The 21,386-nt window shown below is 44.6% G+C and overlaps 3 protein-coding genes across 3 annotated transcripts in view; all 3 read right to left on the reverse strand.

The window, feature by feature from the left end:
- The window catches only part of flt1 (fms related receptor tyrosine kinase 1), a gene marked incomplete at both ends in the record, with an annotated part of 31,211 nt that extends 26,997 nt beyond the window's left edge, over window positions 1-4,214 (reverse strand). Inside the window, 3 exons of the mRNA XM_079234009.1 lie at window positions 597-802; window positions 1,576-1,672; window positions 4,160-4,214. Coding sequence (XP_079090135.1) covers window positions 597-802; window positions 1,576-1,672; window positions 4,160-4,214 — 358 coding nt within the window. The remainder of the gene's footprint in view (window positions 1-596; window positions 803-1,575; window positions 1,673-4,159) is intronic.
- A 2,051-nt stretch (window positions 4,215-6,265) lies between these two features.
- LOC306750536 (suppressor of tumorigenicity 14 protein homolog) lies at window positions 6,266-13,315 on the reverse strand (the record flags this gene model as incomplete). Its single annotated transcript, XM_079233979.1, has 19 exons — window positions 6,266-6,433; window positions 6,814-6,950; window positions 7,098-7,369; window positions 7,449-7,632; window positions 7,731-7,850; window positions 7,983-8,096; window positions 8,175-8,285; window positions 8,457-8,561; window positions 8,710-8,843; window positions 9,057-9,166; window positions 9,381-9,478; window positions 9,630-9,772; window positions 9,872-10,091; window positions 10,316-10,411; window positions 10,729-10,922; window positions 11,057-11,124; window positions 12,237-12,361; window positions 12,449-12,635; window positions 13,235-13,315. 19 exons carry the CDS (start codon window positions 13,313-13,315, stop codon window positions 6,266-6,268), a joined length of 2,667 nt encoding a protein of 888 aa, XP_079090105.1.
- Window positions 13,316-14,030: 715 nt separating this feature from the next.
- tmprss7 (transmembrane serine protease 7) lies at window positions 14,031-21,266 on the reverse strand (the record flags this gene model as incomplete). The annotated part of the gene is made up of 18 exons (XM_079234402.1): window positions 14,031-14,192; window positions 14,325-14,461; window positions 14,783-15,051; window positions 15,616-15,811; window positions 16,913-17,029; window positions 17,111-17,218; window positions 17,352-17,459; window positions 17,720-17,856; window positions 18,068-18,174; window positions 18,290-18,402; window positions 18,704-18,828; window positions 18,939-19,167; window positions 19,247-19,274; window positions 19,350-19,551; window positions 19,703-19,770; window positions 19,863-19,993; window positions 20,096-20,300; window positions 21,195-21,266. 18 exons carry the CDS (start codon window positions 21,264-21,266, stop codon window positions 14,031-14,033), a joined length of 2,514 nt encoding a protein of 837 aa, XP_079090528.1.
- Between the last annotated feature and the right edge of the window lie 120 nt (window positions 21,267-21,386).

Here is a 21,386-nt window from a genome sequence, read left to right on the forward strand (position 1 = left end):
GGGTAGACATCGTGCCTCCTCTACCCCTTGATACCACTGAGGCACTGGCCTTCATCTTATCCTTCTCAGCTCCTCACACACACAAACACACACACACACACACCGCCCTGCCGCCACCTTGTAGAGACACGGCGACATCCCCTCCCAGCACACCCTCTTCAAGCTCTTCCCCTCCTCCCCCAAGCACAGGATGCTTCAAGCAAGGCTGAGCAGAGCAGATAAGGCTGATGCCCTGGGAAACTCTGCCCAGGCCTGAGCCTTTCAGCAGCTGGGCTATTCCTGGCCTCGAGGTAGCACGTAAACGAAAGTAAAAAAGGATTTATATATAGACATCAGGGAAGTAGGCCCATGCTGAGAGATGCAGGGGAGGAGGGGGATGAAACTGTGCCAGAGTCATCTAGAAGGATGTGTTGTTGGGACAAACAGTGTTTGGATATAATTGTCTCTCTGGCATTGGTCTGTATTTAGCACCCACCGCATCCTGTTTAACCTGGAGATATAAACAATAAGCATGAGGGGCTGCTCAATGAGTGCAGCTAGAGAAACAGAAAAGAAGTGACAGTTGTGCTTTTGGACCTTGGGCAGCGGAGTCTTACCTGTGACATATACATAGACGGAGGTCTGTTTTTGGGTTCGGTGTCGGTATCTGCAGCGGAACAGGCCGGTGTGCTGGACCTGGGTGCTGCTGACTGTCACACTGCTGCAGTACTGCTGGCTTTTCCTCCCACAGCGAGACTCCTCCACTTGCACCTCATCCTTGGCCAAACCTGATGGGAACGCCCATGTCAGCTCCCAGCGCCCCCTGGTCAACAGGTACAAGGGGTTAAAGGTTTGTTTAGGAAACACTTGGCATGTGCATTCACATTCAGCCAAGGAAGATGCTATAAAGGTCTCTTTAAAAACTCAAATCCCTCATGAGTCAGTTTCTTCTTTTGATATGATAGTTTGTGTGTTAAGTGTAGAACATTTGAAAAAGAAACCTTGAGAGCAAAACAACAGCGACCTCTAAACTTGCACCACCCTGGTGCCAAACAGTCAAACAGATTTTTGGCTAAAATACTATCAAAAACAAGTAAAACAATATATGACGAGGACCTGGAGACAAATAACCTGACAGGACCACTGGCTAGTAACGGTTGAAGAGGTATTTTATGAAAAACTTATATATTGGGAGTACAATAAACATAACTGGAGATGAAATGGGAAAAAATGACATTATACAAAACTCAAAACAGAAATATCTGAATGTAGCTAAAAATTTATCCACCAACAAGTCTGCATGAATGATGGGAACAAATCTGAATGACGTTTTTTTTGTTACAATTTACTGTTGAAAATCTCTTGGCAAAATAGATTTGAATTTGGGAAAACCAAGAGTGAATCGTTTTTACAATAACTTGAATTGTAATTATATTCCAATGAATGCCTTGATTGTGATCTTGACTATAATTTATAAAGATATTAAGGCTTAAAGAAGTTGTTTGCTTCGATTTTACAAGTATTAAAGATGGTGATTGATGTGCATCGCGGTTACCCAAATTGAGGCTGTCTGGCCCGGATCTACCTGAAACCTACCTGCAGCTGAGCAGTAGTGTCTGGTTGGTGTCAAGGACCAGCTGCCGGGATTTCACATCCAGAATAGGAACGCTGTACTTCCCCTTGTGATCTTTGTCTGCAGAGGCAAGGAAAGAGGATGAGAATCAAAGGACATGCAGAGGCATCACCATCCCAGAACTAGATCACTGATTTAGTGCATCACAAAATAGTAGTCTGGTCTTACAGTGATTATAAATAAGGCTTGAACTATGGACATATCCAGAAAGGTCGGAGGTCAAGGTCAGCTTCTGAGAATTCATTATTAAGTATTCTTTAGGGACAACTGAGCAGGATGTTTACGTTCTGAAATGGGGGCTTGAGTCCTTGGTGTTCATTGAAGCATAATATCATGCTTATTAACTAATCATATGATTGGGAGTCATGATCGGGACTGTCCAACTCTCTTTGTGCCGACCTGCATGAGACCACTTTCTGAGGAAATCCTGGAACACAAAATACTTAACAACCAATAAACATTGTTGACAGTCCCTTTCTGCTCTGTCCAGTTCACACCAGACTAGACTTTTGACTGATTGCAGAACCGGTCGGCTCCACAGCACGTACTCCATCCAGGCCACAGCATGTGTGACCTCCTGCACATCTCCTCGCTCAGGCCACTTGACAACTAATGTGGAAATGCGTAAGCAGTGTCCCTCTTGTTTATCAAATAAAGGCATTTCTCCACTCCATCGCTGAGGTTTATTAATGAGAGATAAAGTCGACAGCGAGTCCGCCCTTCCTTCCTCCCAACAACAGCGGAAACATCATTCAGGGAAGTCCGTCCTTCAGTGTGACTGCTCCTTACAGAGCGTGCAACACGCAGGTCAAAACAGTCCTCAGAATACAACTGTCTCACTGATCTGAGCGTTAAATCACTAGCAGTGAGTTAGTTTATCACTTAAGTCCATTAGTACCATTCATTGTCAGCATCATTGTTCCCAGAGGATGCCCCATTGAGCAGATCTAGCATGACTCACACTGCAAGCACTTCCTATACCATTTCCTTGGATTTCACATTGTGTGAGTGAAAAACACACATGGCAGGGTGAGGGAAGACGGAGAGGAAGTTAGGGATCTCCTCCAAGCCTTCTGGGGCCTTTTCAACAAGCTGTTAAGTGTCTAAAAGCAAATAACTAAATACAGTTTCCCCGCTAATTCACCAAACTACAATAGACGTCTTTTGTTTCCAAATATCACATTTCTAACCACAGAATGGTAAAATGCCCATCATGTGAAAATATGTTTTTGTGGCAAGTTTCCCCACACATGTATGGATCACTACTGGGAAAAATAACTCCAACAGATTTATCACACATTTTGAAAGACTCACTTGAGAATATAAAGATTTTTTTTAGGTTGAAAAAAAGTTATTCAAACAAAAGTGATATTTAACACTAAATACATGTTCACCTCAATACTTTTTTGTACTGAAATCCCTGCATCTAATCACAAAACCTTTTGTGGGAAGGAAATCAAATACTTTATATTTAATATCATAAGTATTCTACTACTTTGGGTTAAACGTATTTGTTGATTGACAGATCAGTGTATTGACTGAAAACATATTGATCTACAGTTCGGGTTAATATCTTGCCTAATTACACTAGGCCTTGCAGTTGCATCATAGTTGACAAGTTATATGAGTTCATTCATAATTTTATATTCTAAGTTAAGTTAAAACAATAGATACAATAGAAATAGTTAGATTTTTTTCTCGAAAAACCAATGTGGTTTAATTATTAGTTAATCAAAGCATATATTGTGTTTACTGACAATCTGTAATTACTATGCCAAATATATCAGGCAATGCTTATGAAGTTTTTAACTTGATGTTATTTGCACATAGTTTACTTTTGCAGGGAAACACAATGTTTTCTTTTAGCCGAAAAAGACCAATGACACCACAGAGTCTGCGGTGAGTTTAAAAGCAGACCTGCCCAGTGTTTTGACAAAGAGCACAGCCTAACCCCGGTTCCTGCCCAGATATTTTCCTCCAGGCGGTCATGACCCATCGTTCTTTTAAATCAGAAGTTTCATTAGACAAACTCATCAGTCTCAGGAAACATCGCCCTGTGTGAGTCCATTCAACCGGGGCCAAGCGCACAATGCGCCGGGCCACAGGGCCACAAGGCCCCGCACAATCCAAACAAGTGTCCCGCAGGATAGCGCTTATCTCCCTGTCTGCAATCAGAGCTAATAGAGGTTTACAAGCGGAACAGCCTCAGGCACACGAGCGCACCGACGACTTAATTGACCAATAAAAGAGCAGCAGCACCTCAGCGCGCCACAATGAAAAGGCGCATCTGTGCATCTTTTGTTTTCGTCCCAAGTAAAACAACTGGACGTTTGGCCTTGTCATGGAGATAACTGCTTTAAAAGAGCGTCAAGATGCCGTATGACCCTACAGGACTCTCTGATTTATGTGAAATAATATCGTATAGGTAACTACGGGAGAGACAAAAAAAATGCAATCGTCTATAGCCTACAACCACTTAACTGAAAAGTTATCGACTAATAATGAAATAAGGTATTGCATCAACGGAAGTAACTCAAAGTCACTCACCCTTTGCAAGAGCACCATACATTCCACATAGCAGGCAGATTAGGATCAAATTCATCCTCTCTGGCGACTCTGTTGCAGCGAGCGGGTTGCAGGTATAAAATATGAACCAAGTTTTATTCCTGCTGATGTTCTTCCCCCTCCAGAGAAGGCTCGACACAGCGCAGCGCACTTGGCTGTGGCGCTCAGAGATGGTTGGTTTCCTGAGGAGAGCTGCGGGAGATCACGCAACAGGACACCGCGCTTGAACTCCAGTGCAACTTTTTCCCATCGATTTGGATAGTGGCGCGGATTTATACCGTTCCCACAGTGCAGCCACCGGATAGGTGACGTCACGGAAGTCCGCACACCCATGGCGCGTAAGAGCAGTCCCCTTTTAATTCAAAGCAACGGACCAGTGAGGTGTGAGTACAAGTTAATAGTCCAAACTGGACATTTCTTTTTGACACACTTTTAAAAATGTATATGTATAAATGAAATGGCCACTTCCTATTTAATTGTCTGCAAGTTCTGTTATTTCTAGCTAGAAGCACCCCTGAACACAGGGAGGATGCGCACAGGGCAGCTGGCTTACATCTTGAGTGCAGTCTCTATTGCTACACCTGTCGATCAGCACGTAGGCACTGGAGTAAGCGTGGTGGTGTCCTTATCAACAACATGATAGGCGCGTTACTCACGTTTCAAACTTTTAAATAAAATAAACAGGTTCTGCTCGGAAGGGCATGCAACACATTGCACAACTAGAACAATATGGATCTCGCCAGACAGTGAACCTTTGTTCAATGGCGACTTCCAGCTCACACCATGACGTCATCAGATAACTATGACTTCACACTTCTGTACTGTGCAGGCGTCTCATATTGTAGGCTACTCGAAATCACCAATTACATCTGATAAAGTAGACATTTACCAGCCTTACGTTTAAATTAAGAAAGAGATAGCAAGTTAAATTGATGGACAGTATAGTAAGACATAAACACATATATATCAATATTGTAATAAAACAGTTTTGTTGAGACCTGCTGCGTTTGAAATGGTGTCTTTAATGTAAAAGCATATAATAAAACAAGGATTCAAACTACATGCACAAGCCTTTGGCATGTAAAGTGATTCATTCTGCCAGGACACAACATAAACAATGGTGCAGATTGGCCACTGGGTGGCGATGCGACCTGAATGAGCGTTGGCCACAGGAGAGATGCAGAAATGATTGTATACGCTGCTCTCCTAATAATCTCATTTGCTCCTTACGCCAGCATCAATTGCATCATGTCTTTAAAGGGAGCTGTGATCATGCTCTTTATGGAGCATAAAGTACAAAGGAGGCGCCAGAGATAAATTAAATCACAGTCAAACTGAAATGCAAAATATATTATCACATCCTATAGAGGGATTATTCACTTCTCTACAATTACAGAATATATTGAACATAAGGCTATGACTCAGGTGAACTCATGATATAAAAATGCACACACATACAGTACAATAGAAACAACTCTTAAACACATACAGTCATGAACACACATATACAGTACGAATGTAGATGAGGGCAATATACATATATATATATATATATATATATATATATATATATATATGGTTACATGTGTGCAAAATAAAAGGACTGTTGTGATTTTTGTTGGCAACACCTGACATGGCTACAATCTCTGTAGTTAAAAATGTAGCTGGAAAATGTAAGAAGGATGGTGAAAAAATAGGAAGTAATTGGCTAAATTTAAATGCACAGGGTTATCTGGCTGGTTGTCGTACCTTGGCCTGACCTGTCCATCTGATTGAGGAGACTTAAGCATACTTGCTCTCTCAAAATTGTAGAGCAACTGTAGAGCAGTAAATATTGACCCAAAGTTCAGTCTACAAGTGTGCAGAGAATAGTTACAAAACAAATCTGTAACCTGTATTCTTACATTAATGTGTAGCGATCAATTTAACAACAGATTCAGTACTATTTTAATTATATTTTAAAGAAGGCTGGTTGGTGTGAGGCAGGGATGAGGCTGACCTTGTTGCCATGGACAGAAAAAAAGACTGAACGTGAATATGAACCTCCGTCCATGTGTGTTAAGTTGTCTTTTTTCATGTGATATTCAGTCACACTTGACCTTTAGTCTGCTGATGGATCCAGTCAGTGAACTTGACCACCTGTGTGTAGACACCGGGGCGGTTCTGCCTCGCACAGCCCTCGCCCCAGCTCACAATCCCTGCCAGGAACCACCGCCTGCCCCGCTCCAGACACACCAGCGGGCCTCCGGAGTCACCCTGAGGGAACACAAATGCACAGAGGTGGACATTCAGACAAATAGATAGGAACGTAAAGAACATAAAAACATTTCCAGAGCAGCTGAAGTGATTTTTAACATTATGTTGCTAACATGTTTGGTCTAATTTAGTACTAATACTAATGCTATCTTCAACCTCTATCGTGTGTTAAGCTTGCTGCATAGCTGAGGCAGTAGATGCAGAGCATGACCAAGAGAAATATGAATGTGTGAGTTTTCCTCTTCCAAAGATATTCTGTTGTGGTTTAGAGAAAGACAAATGTAGGAAATCAAACTGAAAATGAATTCAGTGAGGCAAGTCATTATTCTATAAAATGTATACTTGTGCGTCGATGCACCAACAGTGATGCATCCACTCACCTGGCAGGCGTCCACCCCTCCTTGCATGTTCCCAGCGCACAGCATCCTGGGAGTGACGGCCTCGTCATACAGTTTGTTACAAGTGTTCCTGTTGATGATTTTCACTGTGGCCTCTTGTAAGCGAGCAGCCAGTTCACCTGTAATTAAAGCCAACGCAACATCTCGTGGGATTATGAATGTTACCCTTGCTGTGATGCTTGTCTATTTTGGCGCCATATTGCCTCGTTTCATAACATCAACAAGGTCTGAAAAACATACTTTTTTTGGTAACCTTTAGCTCTTACCGTCCTCCATGAGGACCCCCCAGCCTGTGACGTAGCAGCTGGTCCCTGTTGAGAAGGTGTGTGAGGGCGCGGGGACGCACACAGGCTGCACCAAGTCATTGAAGAAGACAGGAGCACTGAGCTCAAGAAGGGCAATGTCGTAGTCGGAGGTGAACTGGTCGTACTGCGGGTGAAGGAGGATCCGACGAATTGGTCTGGTGGCTGCTCCGTTGTTCCCCGTAGTCATCACCCGCATTCCCATGTAGGCCCGCCACGAACGTGCATCCGAGTACCTGCGGACACAACATTCATGGGCACAGAGCACACATAAATGATGATTATTATAATCAGGCTTCCATGCATCTTTCTTACTTAATTGCGTCCGAGTCCTGGAAGCAGTGGGCTGCGGAGATGAGCCAGCGGCTGCCGACCAGCGTGGCTCCACAGACGTGTCCGTAGCGATCCATCTGGAGGCTGACCTGCCACGGCCATGACCCTGACCCTGCATCAGAGCCACCCACGATCTTAGTACGCTTCCTGGGCCTGGTGCCGCAGCCTGGCACGCACGGGGAGACAGAGGAGGCAAACATGCATTTAGCTGAATTCTCTTTGGAAAATTGGAGGACTTTCATTCACTTTTCAGTCACAACTTACCGCAGCGCAGTTCATCAGAGCTGTCGAAGCAGTCTTTGACCCCGTCACACTCAGGGTTAACCTTACTCACACACTTCCCGTTGTTACATTTGTATGAGGATGAGGAGCAGCCTTTGAGGTCTAATGAGAATGCAAACAAAAAGGCACTTTGAATAGAAATAAAAGCACTTAAAAAGTCAACATATTGCAGTAAAATACACTTAAATTGATGAGTCAGTGCAACCTTTCCTGTCTGACGTCATGAACACTCACACGCTCTGGTACAGTTGAGTTCATCGCTGCGGTCTTTGCAGTCAATAACACCGTTACACACGGAAGACTTTGGCAAACAGACTTTGTTGGAACACATGTGGTGGCATTTACCTCCTGAAAACAACCACATACGCTTGAATCCTCAAAATAAGAAAACGCACACGCGTGTTACGACGGTGTCGGTCTACTCACCACAGGCCCCCTCTTCACTGCTGTCTGCACAGGAGCTCTGGCTCACACACTGGCTGCTTTGAGTCTTACACTGGCCGTTCCCACACAGCACCTCACCTGGCCTGCAGGATGCTACATGTTTTACACATATGTGCAAACATGCACATAGAAACACACAGACAGAAACAAATCTGAGTGTATCACAAATGTCATGTCTTTCAGATTAAGTGTGAAAGAAACCTACATGGGTCAAGTGTACAACCCTTTCATATCTCCAATAATGTCGTCAGACTACAGACTTACAGCATTTAGCCTCGTCCCGTCCATCTGAGCAGTCTTCCACTCTATCACACACCTTCCTCAAAGGGATACATCGTCCATCTCCACAGCGAAACTGCCGAGGACAGGCTGGGGATACAGGGAGGAAACTTGAATGCACTCTACTTTCTTTAGTGTAGATGTGGCTATGGGACCCCAAGTCCCTTAATGAATGACATGCTGTATCAGTTAGTCTCTCTGACTGATTGCAGTAAGACAGACATCAGCTTTGACTTACTGCCCTCTGGAGAGAAGGCGCGATAGAGCAAGAAGAAGCCCTTGTGGGTAAGAGACTCGTCCGAATGGAAGTGGAGGGAGAGAGGAGAAGAGTAGACTCGCCTTTTGCTGCTGTCTGACACTGGATTACACAGTCTAGATGCAGAGGAGCACACAAGTAAGTAACTTTACTTTTAAACTCGGACATTCAGCCACATAAAACAATGTCTTCAACAAATATGAGATTAAACACATTTACAGTGAGTGAAGTGAGTAACTATTGTAAAAACATGTTTTTATTCGAGGGATGCTGATGAAATGCTAACCCAAAGTTGCTTATGGGCCACAGAGCTCAGTTTCACAACTCACTTGACCCCTCCGATGTTCAGCCAGTCTTTCTCACACCCATCTGATGACGAGGAGTCCTGGATGTCCATCGCCACGATTGTCACAGAGATCAGGTATCCTGGCAACGGCGCCTGATAAAGTAACCAAAGACAACTAAAGAAAGCTTCCACATGCTGGAATGTGGACAAGTCAAATGCCAAAGGGATGAGACACTTTTTCACTCTCTTGCATTCCAACTTCTCTTTCTTATTCCACTGTTTCTCACACAAGCACACGGGCACGGGCACGGGCACGCGCACACACACACACACACACACACACACACACACGTATGTATTCACTCACCCGTAGTGTCCAGGTGCAGTCTATGTTAGGAGGGTAATAGGACGGGTAGTAGGGGGAGGAAATAGATCCGTTCCAGGAGGAAGTCGACCCTCCACAACCTGCAGTGGGAGGAAATGCACAGAATACACAATAACACCAAGGCAATGTTGCTCTACATATGATAATCTGTGGAAATAAATCATTCCAGCACGAATATGAACATATCACACAAGATTTGTAGAACAGGTCTGCTTGTGACAGCGCACAAACCTGCTTTTGGGATGGCTTGGAAGTAAGCTTTGAAGATTGCTCCATCCCTCTGTCTGCTAAAGGAGAAGGTGACCAACATCACATTCCCAGAGGATGTCAGCTTCATGACGGGCGACGAACCCGAAATAGGCAGCCCACACCACCTGAGACGGGTAAATGCATCCAGGATATGTATACAACATAGAAATGAGACGCATTACGGAGATGAGATCCGCACAGAGCCAGAGAAGGAATGTCTTTACCGTGCGATTATCTTGTTCTGTAATGGAAGTAAAAAGTCGTAGGCCGAGAGCTTGTGTGCGGTGCAGCTTCCGGGCGTGGCACCATGCAGGGTGAGGATGACCAGTCGAACGACATGACCCGACGGCACGCGGAGACGCCACTGGTAGTACGGCTTCTTGGGACTCACGAGGCTCAGGGTGCGGTTGTTGCCAAATTTGGCATAGAGGTCAAAGGACATCGCTAGACAGAGGAAGGGATGTATTTCATATTTTATAAATACTTAGCAGATGTTGGATGTTAAGTGCACTTGTTTTTGTCAGCAGACCCAGCATGCAGGCCTTGAAATCAGCATTAATGGCCTTTTAAAAAATTGAGATCACACTTTTTCTCTAATTATTTACTCATCATCAGAAACCTGATCTTAAAGAATTTGTGATATTAAGTCGAAGCCATGCTCTTCTCACCTTGGAAGCCAAGCTGCCACTTCCCACTCTGGATGCTGTTTGGATTCTTACTCTTTTCTGATTTTTCTTCAGATTCAAAGTCGTCAGGGTCCAAACCTACATACACACACAGCCAAAACCCTCACATTCAGTACCACTCCAGAGTAATACATAATATTTTATTCTAAAATTAAATTAAAATGTTGGGTAGTAGTTTCGGGTTTGCATTTAGGGTTGGCCGTTAATAAGTTGTTTCTAAATAGTGTGTCTGAGTGTGTTAAGCATTTGTACGTTTTAAATGTATGTATGCAACTGTTAAAAATCTATTTATTAGTAGATATTGTATAGTGATGAGCAAATACGTGCGTATTGTGTATGTGTGTGTGCATATGTTTGTGGTTAATGTGCATGTATTACACAGTGAGAGCCTCTACCCAGCAGGTGGAGCATGTCGTCATCTCGCTCCATGTAATAGCGCTGCTCGTTGCGGCTGTCCCGCTGCACCTTGTTGCTGCCAGGAAGCCTGCGCTGCAGTCTCTCAGGGCCGGACCTCTGGATCGCCACCGCAACGGCGTCCGGGGCGGAGAATTTACTCCAGTAGAAGACATTGAGCCCTTCTGCTCCTTCACTGTCACACAAAGGGTTTACAATGTTGCTGTTCTGCAAGGGATTATAGCCGAGTATGTTGTTGTCATGCATGCTCCTTTTATGTACTGTTGCACGTGTCATTTCATCAGTAGGTGTTTTGTGAGTGCATCAAACCTGAAGGCAGTAATTCCTGAGTGCAGGTAGTAAGAGCTCCACGGCGAGGACTCGTAGAGTCCTGAGAACTGTTTTTTAAAAAGACGGAAAGACAAAAAAGGATGGTTGACCACACACTGTGATGCAAGTGAGGTCACTTTTCACTTGTAACACATGAACACACCCGAGTTTAACAAAAGCATTGTTCTTGTGTGTGTGTGTGTGTGTGTGTGTGTGTGTGTGTGTGTGTGTGTGTGTGTGTGTGTGTGTGTGTGTGTCATCAACCTCCGCTTGTGTGTATGTTGACTTTGAGCAGTACAGAGCTCCATTGTATCTCTACCTGCCGGCCGTGTGACTTTGGACCCTCGGAGGTATGGGCTCTTGGCCTTGAGTTCACCTGTTCTTTAATGAGCAGATGGCTGTACAGATACTATGCCCACTTAGCAAGCCTGCTAACTCACCCTCACAGCGGATTAAAGGAGCATTACACTATGTCAGTGTAGAGTTTGGGGGATTTAAATCCATCAATCTGCCATTTCTCCAGTGCTCAGCTAGAATGTTCAGCGGTGCATCTGACCTTTTACTCCAAAATCCCAAATTCCCCCTCTCATATCTCTGTCATCCCACCCTGCCCTACTGCCCTGTCTCTCCCTCTCAACCCCAGCATCAAACTGAGGTTCACCTCCTCTCTGTAGTGTTCAACACACAGAGTGGCTGATTGTGTGGAAGCTACACAGACAATGTTTTTATTGAAGGCCTGCTCTTCCTCTCACTCTTGCTGCCTGGGCCTAGCTGGACTCACAAATGCCATGCTTGTCCTCAGCCCTGAAAGGGCCCTGTCCCTGGGGGTCTCGGGAACTTGCACACACACAGTGCCCAGCTCCTGTTTCGGCTTTACATTTAACACCACCAGAGAGGGACGGAGGGGAGAAAAGTGGTGTGCAGAAAAAGAAACGGAGAGAAAGAGAGTGGAAGTCAAAGCCGGATAAAGAGAAAAGGAAACGAATAAGAGTGCAAAGACATTAATGGGAAGTAGAAAGAGGGCAGCGGTGTTTTGAAAGTGCCACAATAAAGACACTAGTAGCCTGCTGTAGTGAACCATATCAACGTAAGAACAGCAAGATCAGCTTCAGGTCAAGAAGCACTCTACAGTGTCATTCAGAGGGGAGGCAGTGACGGACAAGTCCATCGTTCCACTTACATAATGGTTCAAAGCCTGAGCCTGCAGGCGGGACTGAGGGGAGGTGGAGTCAGTCAGCTCTGAGGAGAAGCTCAGGTTTGGGAACTCCACACTGCCGCCGAGGAAGAACACTGAGGAGGGTGGAGCTGGGAAGATGTGAGACAGGTGCAGTTGTGTGACTGTGGGTGTAAGTAAAACAATAAAAGACAGGAGAAAAGCATGTCTGTACTCACATGTTAAGAAGTGGAGAGTCAGTGCAATGGCAGCAGCGAAAGGAAAGAAAGGCAGGAGACCTAACATCCATCTCTTCCAGGAGCCGCAGACTGGAGCGCGCCCCCCCTCCACCTTCTGCTCCGCCTGATCCTCAGGCTTCGTGGGGGGGCCCAGTGACTGGCCGGGTTCCTTCAACTCCCCCTCTCCCTTCCAGAGACAAGGGCACGACTCAAATATCATACAAGCTATTAATGTCTGTGCTCAAGTTGCTTCTAATTGTTTGCATTTTACTCTAGCAATGAGGAAAATGCAGCTTATCTGCCAAAATCAATGAGACATCGATTGAACGGCTGAGCAGACACTGATTCAGTGAGAGTAACGGTGAGCATCTCTGAGCTGAAAGGATCTCTTAAAACATTTAAGGAGCTGGCAGGATTCCCCGGGGGAGCAGACAAAGCGTGGCTAGACGAGTCTGCGTTCCCACGGCCTGGCTCTGCGGTGTCAGCACTCAATCAAGTGGCTCACCCTGATGTGGACATACATGACAAAGACGACCCGCATACCCCTGGAGACGGATTTTGCAATTAAGATGAGCCATGGCTGACTGAGTTTGATGGGTTCTGGTTATTGTGCATCATTGTGGGAAAAATAAAAAAAGCTTACCAAAGTTGATCAGACTAATTTGGCGAGATATATATATATAAATAGAAAATGTTGATAGAACAGCTCTTGCAGAAAGCTAATTAAGTGACGTTTGGCACACTCATCCTATACGCGCAATTCAAAGGGCACTGTTGGTGCCTTACCTGTGCAGCGGAGCAGCCTGGTAGTCCATGCCCGGAGACGCAGTACACTTCACAAGTTTTTCTTTTGGGGAGAGTCCTCATAGCACTGTCCCGTTAAGCTCCGGAGAGGCGATATGCAACAATACCTCAGGCATAGAAACGATGGAGAGAGAGAGAGAGAGAGGAAACCCCCACTGTCGCTTCTTTGGAAAAAAAGCGCAGAAATTCGACCTGAGTGGCTCGGATGCGGCGGGCATTCACCGCCTCCCGTTTACCTGAACTGGGCGGCAGGTGTCACACGGAGCCCCAGAATGCAGTGCGGGGGACAATAGGAGCACTATGAAAGGCTAAGCCTACAATCCGCACAACCATCCGTGCGACAGATATTGTGGGCAAACTTCCTTTGCTGTGTATGCGGGAGTTAAACTACGGGGCACAAAGAGGTGCTTGAGGGAAACGTGTGTGAAGTATAACAATCAGAGCTTGGCTGCTGCGTCCTGGGATGCTCCATGGGGGCGCAAATCAGGATAACCTGCAATTAAAAAGTTTGGCTCCAGACTTGATCAGTGTGAGGGTGTAACAGGACATCACATGAGGTTATAGTCCAAGACTTGGTGGGAGGAATGCAACTAAGTTACTTAATTAGAATTCAAATATTTCAAAGCACTGCTTTGTTGGGGGTGTCTGAGTAACATGAATAACACGTAAAAGGCAAACTTGAATAAATACACAGTCCACTGATAATGCGTTTATTATTTGGTGTGAGCGACAGAATCATTAAACATCTGCTGGCACTGGATGAATGAGCCCCATCATGTCAGCTGATATGGCTGTAGATCCAGGAGGTGAACTTGTTGACCCTGGTGTAGACCCCAGGCAGGTTTGGTCTGCCACAGCCCGCCCCCCAGCTGACGATGCCAATAAGGAACCAACGACCCCTGCCGGGTCCCTGACAGGACAGAGGGCCCCCTGAATCGCCCTGAGAAACAAAAAGTGCAGTTGATGCAGAAAGAACATTAAAAAGGTGTACACCAACATTCAAAGTGTCACATCCACTAGTATAAATTAAAATGCAGGTAATTATGGGTGATTCAGTCAGATGTGAACTCACCCTGCAGGCGTCCCGCTCTCCAGAGGGGACCCCGGCACACAGCATGCGTGATGAGACTGGTCCGTACCTCTTCTTACAGTCCGTCTGGCTCAGTAAGGACACCTCTGCTTTCTGCAGCAGTGAGGGCAGCACTTTGTCTGCAGGGAGGCAAGATGGACATAGATCATGCAAATGACAGATATGAATATTTACATATCTGGGAGGCTTTAAGCTGGCATTAGCAGTAGCTCATGAAGAGTGCAGGAGTTGGATGAAGATGCTCTCTTACCAAATAGAGTTGGGGAAAAAGCAGCACAGGAACATGTATCTAAATACAGTTTGTAACGGTACGTTTATATTACTTACTGCATTATTACTGTGATGCTTATAGAACACTGCATAATCTAGCTCTGTCAGACAAACCCCCTAAAGGACATCATGGTTATCAGTCACTGAGCTCTATTCAAGATGTTGCTCACCCTCCTCAGAGCGGTATCCCCACCCGGTGACAATGCAGCGATGGCTGCCAGTGACGGTGTGGGAGGAGGGAGGCAGGCACACAGGCTGGACCAGCGGGCTGAGGGAGGGAGGCCAGGGCTTCTTCAGCTGCAGCAGGGCGATGTCATAGTCGAACGTGTACGGGTTATAATACTCGTGCACCACGATCCGCTGGATCTCAGCCACGTGTTTGGCACTGCCCTGTGTCAGCATGCCGAGGTGTGCACTCCAGTAACGTGGGTCAGACAGCCTGGTGGAGTCAGAGGTCAACGGACACCGTAGGAAGACATTTTAGAGATCATACTGGCCTCGATAAAACTTAAAAGCAGATGAGTTGTCAGGAAGTGACAGGTCAGGTTTGTTCATAAAATCAATATGAGGCCGTAAGCCTTTTACTTGATTGATATTGTAATAATTGGCATGATATGATACAATGTTGTAAATCAGTTGAAATGTGATACACAAACATGTTAATAAATTAAAATACTAGATGAGGTACAGACATCATCATCACCTGTTGATTGTTGAAGTGTAATGATATTTTTACGTAATGGAGGTAAACATATGAATTACTAGTATTAATATTACTAGTATTATTTCATTTCTTATAATTTTGTTATGATCAGGTACAAATCAGGTACAAAGTCAATTGAATAAAAATGTATGTCTGTGATTTTTTTTTTTTAACACATTAAAACATTATTATAACACAGTAGTTCCCAAAATGAGGGTCAGGACTTGCAAGTGGTCCCAAAATTAATCTGTATGTCAAATCTGTGATCATATAACCATAACAGGAGTGAGCGTGACTGACCTTTCCTTCCTGAAGCAGTGCGCTGCTGAGATGAGCCAATCAGAGGAGAGGACAGAAGCACCACAGTACAGGCTACCAGAGAAATGGAGGCTGACCTGCCACGGCCACTCCCCCTCCACAGAGTCATCTCCACCTACAATACGCTCTTGTCCTGTAGATGAAACAACCTTCTTCACAGAGGAGGGACGGCCACAGGCTGAGGAGCACAGAGATGCATTCTGTTGTTATTCTGCTTATATTATACTGGACTTTGGTTTTATTGTAAAGGAGCACAGAACACAATACACATGGACATATGCAGTATATTACATATGCCCAAAAGAAAGACAAAGCTACATATGTTATTACTATTATTGTGATGATGTGCAGTCTATAGATCTATTAGGAATATATGTGTGCAAAGTGTTCCTGTATCAGTGTTGGTTGACTGCTGCCGCTTTATTAAAAAGTAGAGCTTTGATGTGTGTGTGTGTGTGTGTGTGTGTGTGTGTGTGTGTGTGTGTGTGTGTGTGTGTGTGTGTGTGTGTGTGTGTGTGTGTGTGCGTGCATGTGTGCGCGCATGTACAGTATTGTCCCGTATCAGTGAGTGATCAAAGACAAGCCGGTTCCCATCACCTCGAGGTCCCGTCATGATGAAATATCAGTGAACAGAGAGAGAGAGCCATTACAGCTGGGTCACCTCAGTGCTGCAGGTCAGCAGGTTTGGTGCATGCTGCCCAGTGGATTATAAAATAATGACAACATTCTCATGAAGCCACATGAAGGATCTGGCAGAGAACTGGCAGACTTGCAGCAGTATAATCACTGTGTATATTTTGCTTCATTATGAACCAACAACTCAGTTGGGACATAGCCAAATGTGTGTGATCCTGGCTTAGCTGATAAATCATTGAACTGGTGAGCGAAAAACTACTTTAAGAAATGTTCCTGACAGACTACAGTTATGATGATAGTAAGGCAAACAATTAGAATGTTAAAAAGTGGAGGAAACAGCATTTTAACAGTATCTTATTTCCATAATTCAACCTCTATTTGTTCAGAATTTAAAGTTATTCTTGAAAGGGAATCTTTAAGATTGTAGATATATATATATATATATATATATATATATATATTACAAAAAAATAAGCATTTGCATTACACCACATTTTATAGACCCAAGGTACACGATGAATTACTAGAAAAAAGGTAGGATAGAGAAATATGTTTTGAAAGGTCTGTAGGGATATTATTGATTTTCTATTCTTTTCGCTGCCACTTCAAGATGCACATGGAGCAGGGAATGCAGAGCGCTCACCACAATCCGCCTCATCACTGTGGTCCTGACAGTCAAGAACACCATCACACTTTGCGTTTTTCTTCAAGATGCAGGAGCCACTGTTGCATTGATATCTGATTGCAGAGCAGGTTGTTTCTGACAGAAGCAGAGAACATATTGCAATTATTACTGGTGAAAGGGTAAAAGGGGACATAGACTAACTATATAGATCCATACCCTGAGTGCAGTTGATCTCATCTATTCCATTGGTGCAGTCTGTCTCTCCATTGCATACAAACAAAGGATGCAGAGGGTTGTTGCCACCACAGTTCTTTGTCGGCCTCGCTGTGAAGATATGCAACATTTTTCCAATGTGTGACTGATTCCCAATATAATCAAAAGACAGTGTAATGTGTTACCAGTACGTCACAGTGTCATTTGTCCTTTTAAGCAAACAGTAACTTATAAGACAACTTACAGCAGAAGACCTCGTCACTCTCATCCTGGCAGTCGTCCAGGCCGTCACAGCGTCGACTCTTTTCCACACACAGTCCCGTGGAGCACAGGAAGTGGTTCTCTGGGCAGGCTGTGGGGACAGAGACACATTAGGTGCATTAACAAAAAATGATTTTGCTGCTTTATTTCTACTCTAGTGACTACAAGACACTTTTTATGCCGCTGAAAACTATGTGAATGACACAAAAACTACATTGACAAAAGTGAGTCTATTTTTCCAATGTTTTTCTCTCATTACCTCACATCCACACTGAAGTACAATGAAACCCATTTCCGACAGTGTATCCTGCCTGCTATAATGAGTCATGCTTTGGGCCCGGCAGTGCTTACGCTTGCTAATATTGTAGCTGGTGTAAGACGCCTGAAAAGGCTGAGCAGAGTTACGTGAGCTGCAGCGAAACTGCACCTCTGGGCTGTGGTCAGCGATCCGAAACACCGTGTGGTGTCCCACGTAGCTGCCACAGAAACTGTTGAGGGAAAGCAACCATCAGCAAAACACCACATGGGATGAATAATAATTTAATTCTATATAAAAAATAGCTTAACGGCTAAATAATATATCATCAGACACTGTCTATAATTGTAGATATTTGTAAAATTTGACACAATAATCTGAGATACTTGTGTATTGAATGCAGTGTACATTTTGTTCAGGGTTTTAAACCTACACCCACATACATGATTTCATTGACCTTCCACCAGCCATGTTTACAGCCCTTCAGCTCCTTTGGTTTCAATACATAGTTGTGAAACTGCAGAGCAACTCCTAAAGCACGGTTAGGGGTCTATAAAAAAAAATACAGAGTACACAATCAATAAAAGCTATTGGAAGTCACCAGTAAAGAAAAACTCAGCCACTGTTTTGCAAATCATGTATGTGTGTGTGTGTGTGTGTTCTACCACAAACTTCCAGGTGCAGAAGCACTGTGGGGGCAGAAGGCTCGGGTGGAAGGGACTGTAGATTTGACCAGTGATGTCAGGCTCCAACTGGGTCTCAATTTGAGACATACACACTGAGAGAAACAGAGAAACACTCAAGGATTATACTTTCACCCCCAGTTAGTATGATGCATCCCAAAGTGGTTTCTAGATCAATCTCAGGGGTTTGAAGATGAAAAATGACACGGGAGAATCAAAAACATATTTTTTATCCCCAAAACAATGTTTTTATTCTTCGGAAACTGTAGGTAGTCTAATTCCCTTGGGCATCATAAAATGACTGTTCACGGCTCGTATACACGAGTATAGGGGCCACACAGTCAAATAAGGCTGGGAACCGCTGGCATATAGAGTAACAAGGTAAATGTGTCATACGTTCTTCAGCAATGGCCTCAAAGTGTCCTCTGAAGCTCTTGTTGCCACTGGTCATTCTGAAGGACAGCAGCATGACATTGGAGGTAGAAACCAGGGAGAACGAGCTGGACACTGGCTCACACATCCTGCAGCACAGAGACAGACGTTAGTTTATGTAAGGTTTAAGTGTTAGAGAAAATACAGTGACGAATTGGTATAAAAGCCTTTAGAATTGCTAATATGTGGAAAAGCAGACCTGTGCAGAATGCGCCCTCTCATGGGCAGCAGTGCGTCGTACACCGTCAAGGCATCACTCACACAGTCGCTGGGCTCAATGAGGAAGGAGGTGACGGTCAGACGGATCATAGAGCCGGGGACAGCGGTGAGCTTGACATGGCAATTGACACCACCCCATGACGAGAAGACGTTTAAAGGGACGCTTGGCCCAGGAAGGTTGGCGTGCAGCTTATCTACACACTGTGAGCCTGGGAGGAGAAAAACCTTCATGGACACACATTATGACAAACAGTGGGACTTTTATTGCATTTAAGTATCATCTCCTACCTGCTCCAATTGATGAATAGTCTGATCGCTGAACAGCTGGAGGAAGACACAATAATCAATCTCTGCATTGATGCACGCTTTTAGGACGCACACGTTAACACACTGACCCACCGTTGATGAGGATGGAGTCTATATCCACTGGGAGCCCCAGCAGGTAGCCGACGGAGGACCTGTTCCTCAGGCTGGTGTGGACCGAGTCTCTGAAAATGGCTTCTACGCACTCCTCACACACAGCTGGGCTCTTTAATCGAGGTACCACAAACAACATCCAGAAATGAACCAGCACACCGCCCTTGTTGTTGTTACTGTGTGAGGAAAACAGGGTTTACAATAACAGGGTGTGTTGCTCAGCCGTAAATAAGTGTTGATGCTTGAAACTGGGATCAAAAGCACAAAGTGAATCATAAATATCATCTGTAGCTCTTTTTGCTCCATGATGATGATGACTAACTGTACCTGAGGTCTGAAATGACAGCTTGCTTGTAGAGTCTGGCCACTGAGGACACCTTGTACACATTGCTCACCTACGAGACACCAGAAATTAACTGTAAGCCTCTCTCAAACCCTGGTGTACCACTAAGCATCATGTAAATAACAGGGTTACATCAATACATACCACGTGTTGTATTTTGTTTGCCATGGATACAAACTCATGGGAATCGGCCTGGCGGTACTCTGGGATAAACTCCACGTTGGCAACACGAAACACACCGGCAAAATATGCTCCACTGTTGCTTTCCCTGCGGACTAAGTAAATCAAGTCCAAACTTGCATTATGTGGCGCAGTGTTGTAATCATACGGTATAAACATATTAACATGGGACTTTAGTATAAGATCCTCTCACTTACAGATGAAGACCCACAGCAGTGACCACAAGATAATCACCACCACAAACAGCACAGCTGCGATGATGACAGCCAGGTGAGGGATGCTCAACAGACGGGCCTGCAGCCTCTGGAGGCCCTTGGGCTTCCGTCTAGTCTTCCTGTACTTCCTGCAGATCTTCTGCAGAGTGTGGTCAACTGTGGCCACCTCCACAGACACATCTGCAATCTACAGCCGGGGAGGGAGGACACATTCACACTCTAATGTGCCCATCGGGGTAGCAGTACATTTGACTTGCCCTTTCGAGGGGTCATTTACATCTGTGTGGATTCTAATAGGGATGCGGCTAATGATGCTGAAGAGATATGTAAAGCACAAGTCTCTTGCTACTGTAGATCCGCCACCGGGTGATCCGCCACCGAGAGCTCTTCAAGGACCACAAGGAGGTTAACTTACTGGAAAAAAATCAAGAGCACGTACCCTTGCTTCTACCATTCATCTCTTATCACTGTACCTTATCCAGGTCAGCTAGTTTAGATTACAATATGCTAATCAATCCAAAGTGCACAGAGACGGGTGAGCAAGGGCTCAAATAGCACAAGGTCACAGCATGCACTGAAAGAACATCAATGTTCATAAAGTTAAACAAAGCCATGTCATTTAGCCGTTGATCTGCAGACAGTGAGGTAAGCTTGTGTCTACCATTAATGAAGCTCCATTACTGGTCACTTTGGCTGGAGAAGAAAGCCTGACGGCAACAGTAGCTCCATCAGATGCAGCACTCAGCTCTCATTGAGTTACCCAAAGCACATATATTATTCATTCACTGTCAGCCCATACTGTGCAAGCGGCACTTAATCCATCACAAGTTAGTGAGATATAGATTCCCACAGGGAAAAAAAGTTGAATCTATTTTACACATTTAATCAAGCAACACGCCGTGTTAAACGTTTTGATGTTATGTCCACTCAAATCTCCAGAATGTAATCTGGAGAAACGACTATTTCCAATTAAAATGTGACGGATGGATTTCATCGATAAAAATTAAGATTTTAAATGTTGTAGTTTAAGATATGGTTACTTCTAGAATAATAACCTAACATTAAGATACAGCTTACTTACACTGGCAGCATCCAGTTGCGATGCATCATCATCTCCGCTCGTCTTCCCGTTGGCCTCGCGCTCTGTGCCCATGACACAGGCATCCCTTCAAGCCTCTATCATCTAATTCCTGATTTCCGGGTTTTAAGATCCATCCTCTTATGCTTCAGCAAAAGCCGCCTTCTAATAACGGCAACAAACTGCGTGGAGCCA

Source organism: Taurulus bubalis, assembly GCF_910589615.1.
Source record: "Taurulus bubalis genome assembly, chromosome: 18".
Taxonomy (NCBI): domain Eukaryota; kingdom Metazoa; phylum Chordata; class Actinopteri; order Perciformes; family Cottidae; genus Taurulus; species Taurulus bubalis.